The sequence below is a fragment of the Taudactylus pleione genome, unplaced genomic scaffold (genome assembly GCF_031769625.1).
Source record: "Taudactylus pleione unplaced genomic scaffold, aTauple2 ptg000053l, whole genome shotgun sequence".
Lineage (NCBI taxonomy): Eukaryota > Metazoa > Chordata > Amphibia > Anura > Myobatrachidae > Taudactylus > Taudactylus pleione.
The window spans coordinates 29660887-29677436 of NW_028284455.1; the positions used below are offsets into that span (position 1 = coordinate 29660887).

At 45.7% G+C, this 16550-nt stretch overlaps 1 protein-coding gene across 3 annotated transcripts in view; it reads right to left on the minus strand.

Moving 5' to 3' along the window:
- The window catches only part of OSBPL10 (oxysterol binding protein like 10), a 534391-nt gene extending 518358 nt beyond the window's left edge, over positions 1 to 16033 (minus strand). For all 3 annotated transcript variants that reach the window (XM_088463527.1, XM_088463519.1, XM_088463516.1), the window contains exon 1: positions 15330 to 16033. In XM_088463527.1, the coding sequence (XP_088319653.1) occupies positions 15330 to 15631 (302 nt within the window). In that variant the 5' untranslated portion in view covers positions 15632 to 16033. The remainder of the gene's footprint in view (positions 1 to 15329) is intronic.
- Positions 16034 to 16550: the final 517 nt, after the last annotated feature.

A 16550-nucleotide genomic window follows, 5' to 3' on the forward strand; every position in this document is an offset into this window, starting at 1 on the left:
TAGGGCAGGATTGGCGCCTTTACGGGTCAGGGCCGTAATGGCAGCCATCAGTGACGAGAATCCTTTGATAAAATGTCTATAATAGTTGGTGAATCCAAGTAGTCTCTGTATGGCTTTCAAGGTTTGAGGTCAAGACCAATCCAGGATCGCCTGTACATTTTTGGGGTACATTTCTAGGCTGGAGCCAGAGATGACATAACCGAGAAATGGCACACTGGGTACACTAAAGACATTTCTCCAGCTTACAGTAGAGGTGGTTTTCCCTCAGACGAGACAGCACCTCCTTCACATGTTTATGATATTCCTCTGGAGAAGACAAGAAAATCAATATATTGTCCAGATAGACAACAACAGACACGTACAATAAGTCCTGGAAAATTTCATTGACAAAGCCCTGAAAGACAGCAGGGGCATTGCAAGAGCCGAAAGGCATCACAAGGTATTCGAAATGTCCATCTCTAGTATTAAAAGCGGTCTTCCACTCGTCACCTGAGCAAATACGAATGAGATTGTAGGCCCTCTAAGATCTAACTTGGAGAATATGATGGACCCCTTGACTCTGTCAAATAACTCTGTGATTAGTGGAAGCGGATATCGATTCTTGACCGTTATATCATTCCAGCCTCGGTAGTCTATACAAGGTCTTAAGCCACCGTCCTTTTTGGCAACAAAGAAGAACCCAGCTCCGGTAGGAGAGATGGAGGGGCGAATAAATCCTTTCTACAAATTCTCCTGAATGTATTCAGACATAGCTTTGGTCTCCGGTAAGGACAGAGGATAGGTGCGACCACGAGGCGGCATCTTGTCTGGCAATAGATCAATTGGACAATCCCACTCTCTATGAGGAGGTAAGACATTTGCTTGTTGTTCAGAGAAGACATCAGTAAACATTTCATACTCCTTAGGAATTGATGGAGATATTGCTGAAGCTGTTCTCCTTACAGGTCGTATCTTGGGAAGACCGGATTTCTGACAGTCAGCTCCCCATGAAAGAATTTGCATAGAACACCAGTCTATCCTAGGATTGTGCAGGCGTAACCAGGGTAGTCCTAAAATGACGCCTTGAGATGCCTCAGGTATCACTAAGAACTTTACAGACTCAGAATGGAGTGCTCCGATACGGACTAGTACTGGTTGAGTCTCTTTGGTGACGACTCCATTAGCCAGAGGCCGACCATCTACGACAGTCAAGGAAATCGCATGATGGAGGGATGAACAAGAAATCTGTAGTTTGTCCACTAAGCTGGAGGTTATAAAATTTCCGGCTGCTCCAGAATCTAGTAGAGCAGTAACAAAGGCAGGTTTAGGCTTGATATCTATAGCTAAAGTTATGATGAAATCTTTATTATTTGAGGACGGACTCATTACTCCTAACTTGATGTCTCCAGCGACAGTTAGGAACAGGCGTTTCCCGTCTTGCGGGAACAGGAGGCCCCAGGTGATCCAAATCTCCACAGTATAGGCAGAGGTTTTTTAATATCCTTCTCTGATGATCCTCTTTGGAGAGATGGGTATGGTTAGCCTCTTCATCCGTAGGAGGAGGGGCTGGATGGGTAGGCAAGGGAAGGGTAGACCTTTGCCTGACATACCGATGCTTTTCAGCCTGACGTTCTCTGAAGCGTAGGTCGATCTTGTTACAGAGCGAAATCATGTCATTTAGGTTAGTAGGGAGCTCACAGGTGACCAGATCATCTTTTAGTCGGTCCAAAAGTCCATGCCAAAAGGCTGAGGAGAGGGCTTCCTCGTTCCACTTGAGCTCTGATGCCAAAATTTTAAACTGTACAGCATATTGGCTGACGGGAAGGATTCCTTGTCTCAGAGTCATGATACCGGACAATGCTGACACAGTACGTCCAGGTTCATCAAAAATTCTCCTGAAAGATGACACAAAGCCTGCATAGTTATCCAGCAGAGGACCTGAACACTCCCAGAGTGGGGAAACCCAATCCAAGGCCGAGCCGGACAACAAGGAGACGATATAAGCCTCTTTGGTTCTTGCAGTGGGAAAATTATCATGCTATAGGGTGAAATGTATATCGCACTGATTCAGGAATCCGCGACAGAGCTTAGGGTTGCCATCGAACTTGCTTGGCATAGGGAGATGTAAGTGGGGAGATGCCCTGCTTCTTGTATTCCTGGACATAGAAGCTGGTGTAGTTGCTGGTACCCCAGAGGTGGATAAGGAGGTTTGCAGACTATCCTGTCGTTTAGACATTTCTTGCAGAAACTGAGCCATTTGGTGCTGCATGGTTTCCAGGTTTTCCAGACGGCCAGAAATGCACCAAAATAAATCTACTTCAGACTCCTGTTCTGTGGTCGGATCCATGAGGCCAGTGCAAACTGTGAGGTTCTGGTTTTGTTGTGGCAGACAAGGGGAACTGTCCAGGTGGTGACTGATTAATGAGGAATGCAGACTGAGGAAGAAACATCCAGCAGAGTGACAGTGGAGGCAAGGTGCAGGGTGAACAGCAGGACCCAGGTACTCAGGCAAGGGGAATGTAATGGAGGTTGCAGGGTAGTCCAGCGGGGTTGGAGCAGACAAGCAGGCAGGCAGGTAGCATTTCACAGGTAACAGGTGGTGAGCACAGGGAACTCTCTCTCAGCTATGCTGAGAAACACGTTGCACTGGCAATGAGGCTCTGAGGCTCTGAACCTCCCTAAATACCAAGTGCTGTGCCGTGACTGGCCAGAGAGAGCATGTGACAAACCAGGATTGGGCGAGCAAAGCAAATGGCGGGAGGCAAAGACGGCGGCGCCCATGCCAAATGGAACGGAAGCGCTGCCAGGCCTCACCAGCCCAACGTGACAGCATGCCCGCGCAGAACCACGCACAGCCAATGCCCCTCGCCACACACCAGCACAACTGCCAGATGCCCCGCCGCAGTGACCTCACAGGTAATACCCGTCGACCACCTTGCCGAGAAACCCTGGTCGTGACACTGCTGCATCACTCTGCACATGCGCAGATGGACTCCCGGATCATAAACCCGGAAGCCCAGGGCGCAGTGCTGATCGCAAAGGACTTTGTTAGTGCATTTGCGATCAGTACGAATGCAATGTACGGCAGTATGTACTGTACTATATTAGTGCATCCCGCCACCAGTGTCAAACAAAATGTTCATAACCATCTACAAACTCTAACATAAAGATTTATGCAGTATTTTTCTTTATTAACATGCAATAAATTTCTTCTTTTTGTTATATATGGTAATAATCTTTATTTATTTACCTTATTTTTTCCTTTATGACTATTCGTGAGTCCTATGGGGCACAGATCACACCACCCTACTTCAAGAGCAACCGCCATTGTTAGTATCCGCATTTACACCTAATCCATGCTGGTTGCAAGAGATTCGTCTGAAATAGACACCCCTTCGGCATACGCATGACTCAGAACAGGATGCAACACTGGCTACACGCACGCGATACTCCCACAAGACAGTGCTCTTCTGTGCATCCGCCCAGTTTCGGCTCAGTTGACATCCAGTAACTCCCATTTTACAGACGGAGAGAATTGGCCGAGATGGGTCCAAATCAGAAACGTACGGAGATACTCACAGATGCGTATGTTTGCTATAGTGCATGTGGAGTTTGCTAAAACTCGCTAGATGCATCCTCATACAAACCAACTAAATATTACATGAATTGTTCCAAACCCTTTAGAATATGTAATCCCTGCCATCAAATCTTAAGAACCATTGTATGATTTGCAACTATAAAATAGCATAGTAGAGATAAAAAATATTATTATATCTGAAAACCAATGGCAATGTTACTAAATAGTTTTCCTTTTTCAAATTAAAGATTATTTATTATTATTCTGTCCATTGCATATTTATATAAAAAAAATGATTGTGCTAAAGCCTTCTAAAATAAAATTGCAATAAGTATATATATATATAGTAAATCAGCACAATTGCTTGTATGCCAATATCATGCATTCTCTTACATTAAACCAAAACAAAAATAGGTATATGAGCTGCCATACTGATTGCCTTATCCAAAGTAAATATGGTAATTGTTTACAGCATGCCTGGCATTTGTGGGCCAAAAAGAGTATTTTAGTTTTCTCTTAAGCCAGATAACTTTCCACTTGTACAGAACATGGCAGATACACAGTATGATAATACTATTTGTAGAATTTGACTACAAAACCTGTATGTGAGTTAAGTTTAAATAACCTCAGTGCCCACTAGGAGACAGCAGAAGGAAATGTGGCTGTCAAAGATAATTCACCAGAAGATAATTTACAGAATATAACCAAAATTAAAACTTGATGGGCATTTAAAAAGGCAGCTACACTCATGAGTTTTCTTCACTTACAGAAATGTAATTGGGAAGCCTATTGCCGAAGTTTTCGCATGTGCGAATTCCCCATAGACAAAAGCCGGCGAATGGTTTTCACCATCTCAGAGCTGGTGAAAAGTTGTGCAAATCCCTATCTTTGTTTAAAAATGTGGGGACTTGGTTCAGAACCCGATGGACACTCCCCCTAATGACAAATTAGGCAAAAATATATATTTTTTTATTTGTTTAATTAAAAAAAATAAAAGTAGTAGAAAATGGGATTAAAGTAGTGGGGGGGGGGTATTTTGAGGGACTGTATGGTTGGGAAATGTGCTTTAACCACTTAACTGACAAATTCTTTTTACAAAAACCGCTCCAAAATTGTCGGTTTCTTTTATGATTGAATTAGATCAAGAACATAATTTTAAACTTATCCATCACTATTTTATTTGAAAAAAATAATTTTTTAAAACCCAGTATACCATAAAAATAGCAATTTTTATGTTATACTGTAGTGATGGCCATTGACAGCTGTACCATCGATGGTTCAACCATCGTTAGAAGCCATCAACTGTTTAGCGATTGGGCAAGATCTGTGTAGACCACAACTGTCGATGTTTCCTAAACATCGATTGATGGCTACCATCGATGGTGCAACATTGATGGCCACCAGCAATGGCAAACCACTTGTTTTCAGTCAGACCATCGATGTTTGCAAACCATCGATGGACGGTTGCCTTCCCTAATCAGAGGCTCTGCGATATCTATCGATTATATATATATATATATATATATATATATTCGATATATATATATATATATATATTCGATATAGATATATATGTTCGATATAGATATATATATATATATATATATATGTTCGATATAGATATATATATATGTTCGATATAGGTATATATATATTCGATATAGATATATATATATATATATATATATATTCGATATATATATATATATCTATATCAAACAGATATATATATATGTTTGATATAGATATATATTCAATATATATATATATATTCAATATATATATATATATATATATCTATATCTAATATATATATATATCTATATTGAACATATATATATATATATATATATATATAGATACTGCTCCTGCTTACACACACATGTGTGTATATGTATGTGTATATATATATATACATACACACACATTATATATATATATATATATATATATATGTATATATATATATATACACACATATATACATATATATGTACATATATATGTATACACATATTTTATAACTATTTTTATATTTGCCCGATCACTGTGGCCAGCAGTGATCGGGACACATGGGGACTTGGGGAGGTGGAGCTGAGGCCGGAAAGGAGTGGGAGGGGCCGCCGGGGTACATAGCAGCAGCGGCGGCTACCAGAGCCGCTGCTGCTGCTGACTACACAGTGATCTTGCTGATCACTGTGATCCGGAGCCGCCCGGCAACATAGCAGCAGCGGCGGCTACCAGAGCCGCCGCTGCTGCTTCTCTCACACAGTGATCTCACTGATCACTGTGATCCGGAGCCGCAGCGGGAGGGTGTCCCGCTAGCGGCCCGGCTACATAGCAGCAGCGGCGGCTACCAGAGCCGCCACTACTGCCTAGTATTGAAATGGCTGCCCGATCACTGCTGGCCACAGTGATCGGGTCGCAGCAGCAGCAGCGGCTACATGAGCTGTGGCTGCTGCTTCTAGGGGGGTGCCGCCGGGGCCCGATCACTGTGGCCAGCAGTGATCGGGAGACAAAGTAGGAGGCGGCGCAGGTGTAGAGGGACCGGCAGGTCCCTCTGAGATGGGCGGCTGCTGGAAGTTAACTTCCAGCAGCCGCCCACTGTGTTTCTCTGACTGGTCGTATCAGATACGACTGTGCCAGGCAAGTGGTTAAATATTGCAGGTATCTGCACCTGGTGTATTTTTTAAAAATTTTAAAAGTGCACTTTCTGGACTCAAAAATATACTTGCACCTGTTTTAATGTTCCCCCAATTTAACTGCAGCAATTATTTTCTCAAAAGAAATAGCTTTTGATTATTTTTCCACACTAATGGAAATATGCATATAACAGCCATTTGACACCATTTAAGAACCCAAACTACTTTTTTAAGGGCCACTAATACATTTCTAAAATTATTACCTATGTCAGTTACTTATTTTAAGGGATCTGGGGGGCAGATATACCAACCAATCAGCTCCTAACTGTCATGTTACAGGCTGTGTTTGAAAAATGAAAGGTAGGAGCTGATCGGTTAGTAGTTTATCCCTCTCCAATTTATCACTTTCCAGAGATTAGTACATCTTCCCTACAGACAGATTTCCCCAAATTCTCCAGCACTTTTAGCTGGTTACAGTTTTATATCTTTTGTAATTGGATAGTGCAAAAAACAGGAGCGCGCACAGACAAAAGATGCAAAAATATTACACCAAATTGTGCAAAAACTTCTCTGATGTTACGTTTTCGCTTTATCATATTTTCTTGCTGTGCTTTAGTAGGAAATTCATGCTGAATCAATCTCTCTCTCTCTTCCTCTTCCTATTCCTCCCCATATTTTTGATAACCAGAAGAGACCTAAAACAAATTCTAAATAGGACTTTTCAACTGTCCTCATATTTTCGTGTTAACAGGTCAAGTTTTAAGGATTTCCTTATGTAGGAATAGATGGAATATTTGCCAATACAGTCAAATAGCTTATTAATGCCACAAATATTTAGAACACAGCTCAATCAATAGTATATGCAGTATATATATATATACATATAATATATATATATATATATATATATATATATATATATCTCAAAATTAAAAACGTCAAGGAAAAAAAGAGAGTAAGGGATGTAATGGTAATTATTTAAGCATTGACAGTGTATTGATAGAGTTGTACTTAGCAAAAGAATACCTATTATAATACAATACTTGGTATATGAAATAAATAATCTAAAATAAAAAAAGAATACAATGAAAAAAATCCAAGCTAAAATTCATTTTTCAGAATAAAATCGTGTTGCACACTGACAAGCACCAGACAAGATTAGGCATATCTGCTGCTGAGGCTTTAAACCAGGGGTCTTCAAACTTGGCCCTCCAGCTGCTGTGGAACTACACATCCCAGCATGCACTGCCACCTTTTTGATATAACAGCATGCTAAAACTATGTGCAGTGCATGCTGGGATGTGTAGTTCCACAGCATCTGGAAGGCCAAGTTTGAAGACCCCTGCTTTAAACAATAATATACTGTATTTGTTTCCAGATTTACTATTTTGGGGGGCATATGGCCAGTTCCAAAATAAGTTCAGAAATCAGAATTGCCTAAAAATAACATCTTGCGCATTGAATACAGTACTTGTAGGCCTCATTTGTGCTGGTATTTTCAAGTGCAGAGGGGAGAGGGGATTGTTTTTGGAAAGGTAATAGTAAACAAATGGGACAGGACCATGGAGAGTGCCTAACTGCAGTCTTTGCAGTGGGTCCCCAAGAGCTCCAGTTGCTCTACTTATACTGTATGTACATATAGTACATAAGTAAGGATTGTTACTGTAATTAAGGGATGCACTCAATACAAGTTTTCTGACAAAATGCATATATAGGTTTATGGCAAAAGATATGAAGCAGCAGAAATTTGCACAGACTAGTGTGGCTGAGTGAAAATTTCCCGGAATAAGTACACTATTCAGTGGCAAACACAGGATTTCTAGAGGGTGGTTTCCAAATGCTTGATTTTAGAGTGAGTGTGGCCTGTCCATGAAGAGGGCATAATTAGCACATATCCAGCTTTAATATGTTACATACAAAGTATATTATGTTGCATAATTCCAGCATATACAGGACGAGCGATCACAGTAAGCCATTAGATGCGGCAGTACATCCATCCTGTCTGAGCAGAATGTTTTTTTCAGATGTAGGCATCATTCCAGAGCATTGGAGCAAGTCCAGGAGTCTGGGGGAGCAGCAGAAGAACTTAGTACTGCCCTGGACATATATGTACATATTGGTCTCCTTATGTACTGGATAGTGTATAATTATACAGTTTTAATTATTAACCCTATTGATGGTCTATAGGAGTGCACTCCTAACAGTGCATGTTTTCCACATCTCCTAGTCGGTGCACAGGTATATTTATTACTGGCTGACACATTTTAAAAGATCCACAGTTGGTGCTAATTATTTCATTTGTGATACTAAGAAGAACATGTAGCACTAGTAACATTCTATTATATTACTATTTCTATTGTGGTCATGGTATGTGCTGGGCAGGGGGGTTTCCAGGCAGACGGAAAAACCCCCCCTGCGTTTGCCTATGCAATTATCCTCCTTTTACAGAGCTGTGCATAAATAAGATTTCATTTTTCAGAATAATATTACTGAAGCAAAATAAACAGGCAGATAAGGCATTCTGGCTGGTACTATACTTTAAATGGGACGCATTCTGGGCCTCCATGTTGCTTATCACACAGAAGAGTACTTCCTGGGACACTCCAAGAGATGTAATAAAAAGCTGCACACAAAAAAGTGACACTACAAAACCAGTGGACATTGCCCACACTGCAAAACCAGTGGACATTGCCCACACTACAAAACCAGTGGACATTGCCCACACTGCAAAACCAGTGGACATTGCCAACACTACAAATCCAGTGGACATTGCCCTCCTCCCTCTCATGAACAATGTATACTATGAATTATAACTGAGCAGTATTACAGGAGAAATTAAAAAGTCACGTTATGAAGGTAGGAGTGACAGTTACAGTCTTGCTCCTCTTCAGATATTTGTCCCCACTCATGTCACCTAGGGGCACTTTTAGTTTGTGAGGGCATTTTCAAGAGTGTAGGTTAGGTGTGCAGTATTACTAGGCATACATCTAGATATAGGTATAAAAATATGAGATATGGTAAGAACTTACCCTTGTTATCTCTATTTCTACGAAGTCCATAGGGTTCCACAGGATACCTTGGGGTATAGGTGTGACGTCAGTCGCAGGGCACCAAAGAGTTAAGCTTTCAGCCTCCCAGGATGCACTAGGTCCCCCTCCTATACCCCGCCCCCGGGCCAAGGCACCTCAGTTAGTTACCAAGCCATAGGCCGGAGGAGGAGAAGGAAGAGAGAGAACAAAGATCTGGACACATACAAGAATCACATTCTCACCAGAGGGAGACGGAAAACCGGTGACCAGAGCAAAGCCCATCTGCAGCACAGGTGCGACAGGGCGGGAGTCCTGTGGAACCCTATGGACTTCGTAGAAATAGAGATAACAAGGGTAAGTTCTTACCATATCTCATATTTTCTACTTCAGGGTCCATAGGGTATCCACAGGATACCTTGGGGATGTCCCAAAGCAGTATCCTTTAAGGGTGGGGACGCTCCTGTGCAGAAAGGAGAATCCGCCGCCCGAAGGAAGCATCCTGAGAGGCGAAGGTGTCAAACCTGTAATACCTCACGAAGGTATGGACAGAAGACCACGTAGCAGCCTTGCAGATCTGAACTGCCGAGGCACCACGTCGAGCTGCCCACGAAGGACCCACAGACCTAGTGGAATGAGCCTTCAGAGAAGGAGGGACCGGTAGACCTTCATGAAGATAAGCTTCAGAAATAGCCATACGGATCCAGGCTGCCAAAGTTTGCTTTGAAGCAGGCCAACCCTTTTTACAGAAGCCATAGAGGACAACAAAGCGTCCGACTTCCTAAACAAAGAAGTGCGGTCAACATAAGTCCTTAAGGCCCGCACAACATCCAAAGAGGCCTCACCCACGGAAAGATCCGGTGAGTTAAAGGCCGGAACAACTATTTCCTCGTTAACATGAAACTGGGAAACAACTTTGGGAAGAAACTCGGGCCGAGTGCGGAGCACTGCCCTGTTCCCATGAAAAACCAAGAAAGGGGGTCTACAAGAAAGAGCCCCTAACTCAGAAACACGTCTGGCTGAAGCAACGGCCAGAAGGAAAACAGTCTTAGCTGTTAGCCATTTAATATCCACTGAGCCCAGTGGTTCAAACGGCGGTCCTTGGAGAGCCCTCAGGACCACAGCCAAATCCCAAGGCGCCACAGGTGGAACAAAGGGCGGCTGAATACGGAGAACACCTTGCATAAAGGTGCGCACATCCGGGATTGTAGCAATCCTACGGTGAAACCAGACAGATAGGGCCGAAACCTGTACCTTCAAAGAAGCAAGGCGAAGCCCATGATCTAGTCCCGCTTGCAGGAAGGCGAGAATCCGAGACAGACGAAACTCCCGCGGTGCATAACCTCTCGGTCGACACCACTGGAAGAACGTATGCCACACGCGATGGTATATCCTCGCGGAAGACGGTTTCCGAGCTCGTAACATGGTACGCACCACAGAGCTGGAAAACCCCCAGGACCTCAGCATGGCCGTCTCAACAGCCACGCCGCCAAAGACAGCCGAGTCAGGTCCGGGTGAAGACAAGGACCCTGAGACAGAAGGTCCAGTCGTAGCGGCAACCGCAGAGGACTGTCCACGGACAGACCCTGAAGGTCTGAGAACCAGTGCCGTCTGGGCCACGCGGGAGCTATCAACAGGAGCGTCCCTCCTTCCTGTTTGAATTTCCGGATTACCCGTGGAAGAAGGGAGACCGGAGGGAACAGGTATGCGAACCTGAACGTCCACCGGACGGACAGAGCATCCACCAGAGACGCCCCTTCGTCTCTTGTGCGAGACCCGTACACCGGCAACTTGTTGTTGTGCCGGGACGCCATGAGGTCGATTTCTGGAAGACCCCACCTGTCCACCAGTAGTTGAAAAACGTCCGGGTGCAGGGACCATTCCCCTGGATGAACGTCCTGGCGACTTAGAAAGTCCGCCTCCCAATTTAGCACTCCCGGGATGAAGACCGCTGATATGGCCGGAAGATTGCGCTCCGCCCAAACCAGGATCCGAGAGACCTCTACGAGAGCCGCCCGACTGCGAGTTCCTCCTTGCCTGTTTATGTAGGCCACGGTGGTAGCATTGTCCGACTGGACCTGCACCGGGTGACCCTGGAGAAACCGCTGTGCCTGCAGGAGAGCATTGAAGACCGCACGGAGTTCCAAGATATTTATTGGAAGCTCCGCTTCTGTCGGCGTCCACCTGCCCTGGAACAAGTGTGGACCCGAAACTGCTCCCCAGCCCCGAAGACTGGCGTCCATTGTCAACAGGACCCAATTTGGAACCCAGAACGGACGTCCCTTGTTGAGGTGGGTCGTCTTTAACCACCACGCAAGGGACAGGCGAACCTCCGGGGTGAGCACAATCGTCTGGAACTTCAGAGACTGAGGCAGCCCGTTCCACTTGGACAGGATCAGGTGCTGCAGAGGTCTGGAGTGAAACTGGGCGTATTCCACCATGTCGAACACCGACACCATGGAGCCCAGTAACCTCATCGCCGAGTGTAAGGACACCCGGCGGCTGTGCAGACAACTGCGCACCCTTGACTGTAAAGCAGAGATCTTGTCCTCCGTCACGAAGATCCTTTGCTGTCCCGAGTCCAATAAGGCTCCAAGATGCAGAATCCTCCGAGACGGGATTAGAGTGGACTTCTGCCAGTTGATTAGCCAGCCGTGCCGTTGCAGCAGTGCAATGGTCAGGTCCAAGTGGTGTAACAGGAGCTCTGGAGATCCTGCCACCAATAACAGGTCGTCCAAGTACGGCAACATGCGGACTCCTTGCAGCCGCAGAGAAGCCGCCATGACCGCCATAGCGTCCTGTATGTCCAATGACACCATGTAGTCCCCAGGTTCCAGCGCCAGAATGATGGACCGTAGGGTCTCCATCCGAAACTTCGGGACCCGCAAAGACTTGTTGAGTGCTTTGAGGTTGAGAATCGGACGATATGACCCATTGGGTTTCTGTACCAAAAATAGATTTGAATAGAAACCCTGGCCCCTCTGGGAGAATGGAACAGGCACTATAACTCCAGCCTGGAGCATAGTGTGCAATACCTTCCGCAGCTCCGTAGCCTTGTTCCGGTCTGATGGTAGACCCGTGGTGAAGAATCGAGCCGGGGGTCTGTGCCGGAAGGAGAGGGCGTACCCGTGAGAGACCACCTCCAGAACCCAAGTGTCTGTCGTAGTGAACGACCAACACCGGGAGAACTGCAGCAGGCGGCCTCCCACCCTGGGATCCCCCAAGGGGAGACCCGGACCGTCAGGCCGCAGGCTTGTCATCTGGCTTGGGGGCCGGAGGTCTGGTACTCCATGCCTGTTTCCGGGGCTTGACCGATTTCTTAAGGCCAGCCTGTCGAGGAAACGACTGTGGTTTGGGCCTGCCCTGGGCCCTAGATGACCGAAAGGACGATGGTCCAGAACCAGAAGGAGCAGCGGCCGACGGGAGACAAGCAGATTTGGCTGCCGCCAGCGTGGCCACAATCTTATCCAGATCCGGACCGAAGAGAACTTCTCCGGTAAACGGCAACGCTTCCAGACCTTTCTTGGATCTGCGTCCGCCTTCCAGGATCGCAGCCACAAGGTGCGACGAGCAGCTACCGCTGCTGAAGAAATTAGTAATAAAGCTGACAGTTTAGAGAAGAAAAGTTACAGGCAGCGCTAGCACAGTCACATACAATGCAGAAAAATAACAATTCCTGCACTAACAGCGCTGATCACTCAACTACACAGACACAGGGCCTGGTAGGACACAGCGCTGCATACACAGACCTGAGCCACAGCGGAGGAGAGGTATGCGGGGGGACCCAGACCACGATGCTTCCTTCCAGACTTCCAGCAGCGTTCACCATGCGTTGCAGAGAAGATGGCCGCCGAGGAGCAGAGAGAAGCTGGCCTGGGGGAGGAGCGCTGACACAGGACCAGTCAGCACAGTGCATAGAGGGCTGTGTGCAGCGGGGGAGGCGCCGGCTGTGAGACAGGGAAGGCGCGCTCCCCTGGCATGCATTTAACCCCTGGGACGCCGCAGCGCTACCGCTCTGCTGCGGTCCGCTGTCCCAGGGGGTAGTGGAAGCGCAGGTTGGTCGCCTGGCTCCACGCTGCAGCCAGTCCCCAGGGAGCCCCCTGCCTGGGGACTTAGGACCATGTGATCAGCGGGGACCCACCGCGGGACCCCGCTGCTTACCTCTGTCCCCCTTGAATCCGGCCATGGTCCGGAGCATCTGGGGTCACCGCTAGCTGTGACCCCAGACGCCCACCAGCATCCCCGGATCAGTACCGGCGTTCTGGTACCGGCGGGGTGTAGGGAAGACAGCATGGACGTCAGGACTGACTGTCCATGCTGTTCATCCAGATGTGCAGCCACCGCTGCATGAAGAAAAAGCTTCAGGGGCTCTTCTAGCCCCCACTCCAACAGGTGCACCCGACTCCGGCCGGGCACCAAACTAAACTGAGGTGCCTTGGCCCGGGGGCGGGGTATAGGAGGGGGACCTAGTGCATCCTGGGAGGCTGAAAGCTTAACTCTTTGGTGCCCTGCGACTGACGTCACACCTATACCCCAAGGTATCCTGTGGATACCCTATGGACCCTGAAGTAGAAAGTAAGGGATTTTAAAGTGCACACCCAAGGCACTTTATTGTAACTTCCTGAGATGTGTGCAAAGTACCAATTATCACAGTAAACAATATTCGTTCATTTTCCTGTGCACCTCTACGGGGTGTAAGGAAGAATGAGTTAAGATACCTCGCTGCAAATTGCCTTCACGAATGTTACGGCAGCACAACACAGAGTACTTAATTGCCTCCAATTTTTGTAAATCAAGAGTACAAAATAAACAATTATGTGTTTATGCCATACCATTATGTTATCTGCTCCAAGCCTTGCTGACAACTTCTGAAGAAAGCTGGTAGTGGTATGGGTGGCAAATAAAACTGTCGCATATTCAAAAGTTGTTTTGTCAGGAGACTCAGACAACCCAGCCACTTACCTTATACAATGCACACTCATGTGCCAGTTGCTTGAATAGTACCCCTTCTGCCAGCACATCCCCCTCCATGCTATGCAATGCTGGAGGCAGTAACCCAATACAGGTGACAATGGTACTACCCATTGAAGGACTACAAGGGGCATCACTAATTAACAATGGTTGTTGCAAAGTTGAGTGTGAGATATTTTGAAATTACAGCAAGTTACAGTAAACTATTCTTACCCCGATTTTATCTAGTTAGACAAGGCATTACCCACAACAAGGATTTCTAAAGTAAATTGTAAGTTCTTTAGAGCAGGCATTATTTGCTACTGAGAAATTCAATAAGTAGACGTTACTCCCATTGTCAGTAAAGTATAGTTAATGTTTGGTTTTATTTATTTATCCCCTTAAAGTCCACAAGCCTTTTAACGTCTCTAGTGCAAGCTAAAAGCTGAAAATAAAACAGCATGCACTTCCCAACAAATACATATTTTATCTAATTTGTTTGCTACTGCTGATATACTGACTGTACAAACCTAATACATTATTAATGGCAAAATACCTGCCTTGATTGCATATGTGGCTTCATTTCTATCCAGTTTTTTTCCCCAATTTGTTCTGCTTCAATCTAGTTTTCAACTGTCATTTATTGAGCAATGCACATTTCTTAATGTTTTCACAAATTTACATACAGATAATTTTGTCATTGTTACAAAGTTTCCCAAATGAACTGACATTCAGGTAGACTGACTTAAAAAAAGTAATGAACAAACAGGAAGTAGATATCCACACTGCCATGTAGCTGATCAGCCAGGTGTAAATGTAAAGGTGACTTCCTACTATAAATAATAAAGACAGACCTCAAATGCCACTGACTACTGTAACACTGATTACATACAGACCCATGGCCTTCACTTGCCAAAGTACAGGCCACATCCAGTGCCCTAAAACATAGGTTATTATTAACACCTTATATGAGTAACATACTGTATGCACAATAATAACACGACAGCCAGAATACTTTATATTACACAGATATATTACAGTAAGTGTTTGAGAAATGTGCTGTACATGTACAAAATCATGCATTCACTATGCATAAGACACATACTATATACTAAGGCCTGAAATACATGTACATGGAGTGCTGTGCTGGGTTACCTGTTCTGCCAGCCCTGGAGGAGGTTGGTGTACTTGCTTAGCACCCCCTTAATGACTTGTTTCTGCTGCTGGTCCCTTCCTCCCCTGCTTGCCTGAGTAGCAGCTCCACCATCTAGTTTCCCAGTCGCTGCCAATGCCACAGCCTGCTGCTGCTGCTGCTGGGTCCCCCGCACGGAGCCTGGCACCAGCCCCCGGCCACTAGAGGAGGGAGAGGACCCTGCAGAGGTAGCTCTGCTGCTGCTCCGACTACTACTGTTACTGCTGCCTCCTGCTCCACTTGGCTGCTGCTGAGCCTTCTCCATGGCCCTGCTGCTGCTGGATAGAAAAGTAGGCTGGCTTTATGTCCTCAGCTGGGAAGCAAGAGACTCATGTACGATAAAGTGCTGCTCCCTCCCTCTGAAACCCGAGTTTGCAGTCTTGTTGCTGAGTTTGGTTTTTTATGTGTGCAATCTTCTATCTCATACAGCTTCCTTCTGTCCTCTGCTTTCCCAGCACTGCCTCCATACTCTGATGCACGTAGGTCTGTGAGAGGGTGACTGTCAGCTGCTGATGATCACTTGGGCACAGTCCCGTTGCTACAAGGCACGCTGGTGCCCGCCGCTTCCTAGAAATGAATGGGCAGTGACAGTGCCAGAGCTCCCTCCTCCTCTTTGCTGGAGAGAGATGCCCGGCTGTAGTCAGGGCTGACTTTGCTATAACGTGTGTGTATGGGGATATTCCCCCACCCAACCCTCTCCGTCCTACAGTATGTACATCAGCAGCGCCACCTCCATTAGCACACCTCCTAATGTCCATCCCACCCGGATACATACAGAGCAATGCAATCCTTTTCTGTCCCACACACGTAGGTAGTACTAGACGAGAGAGCTCAGGTTCCTCTTATATAATTCGGACTCCTTCTGTATATAGTATAGTGTTGGCAGACATTACCATGCTATGGTTGTCTTTATAGTCATGTGTTAGAGTGATAACTTATTGTTAACCAACTCTATGGTCTAACCTGTGCATTTACTATGGCTGAGTCACAATTTTAATATAACTGTACGCCCATAGTTTTTCCTGCCACAGTCATCATCATTGGTATCAGCAACAAACCTTAAGTCCACATGGTAATGCATAAAAACGCCCATTTCACGGAAGACTAATGCTGCATACACACGGGACGATTTTCCTGAACGATATGATCGATAACGATATCGTTCAATGATAAATCGTTCATAT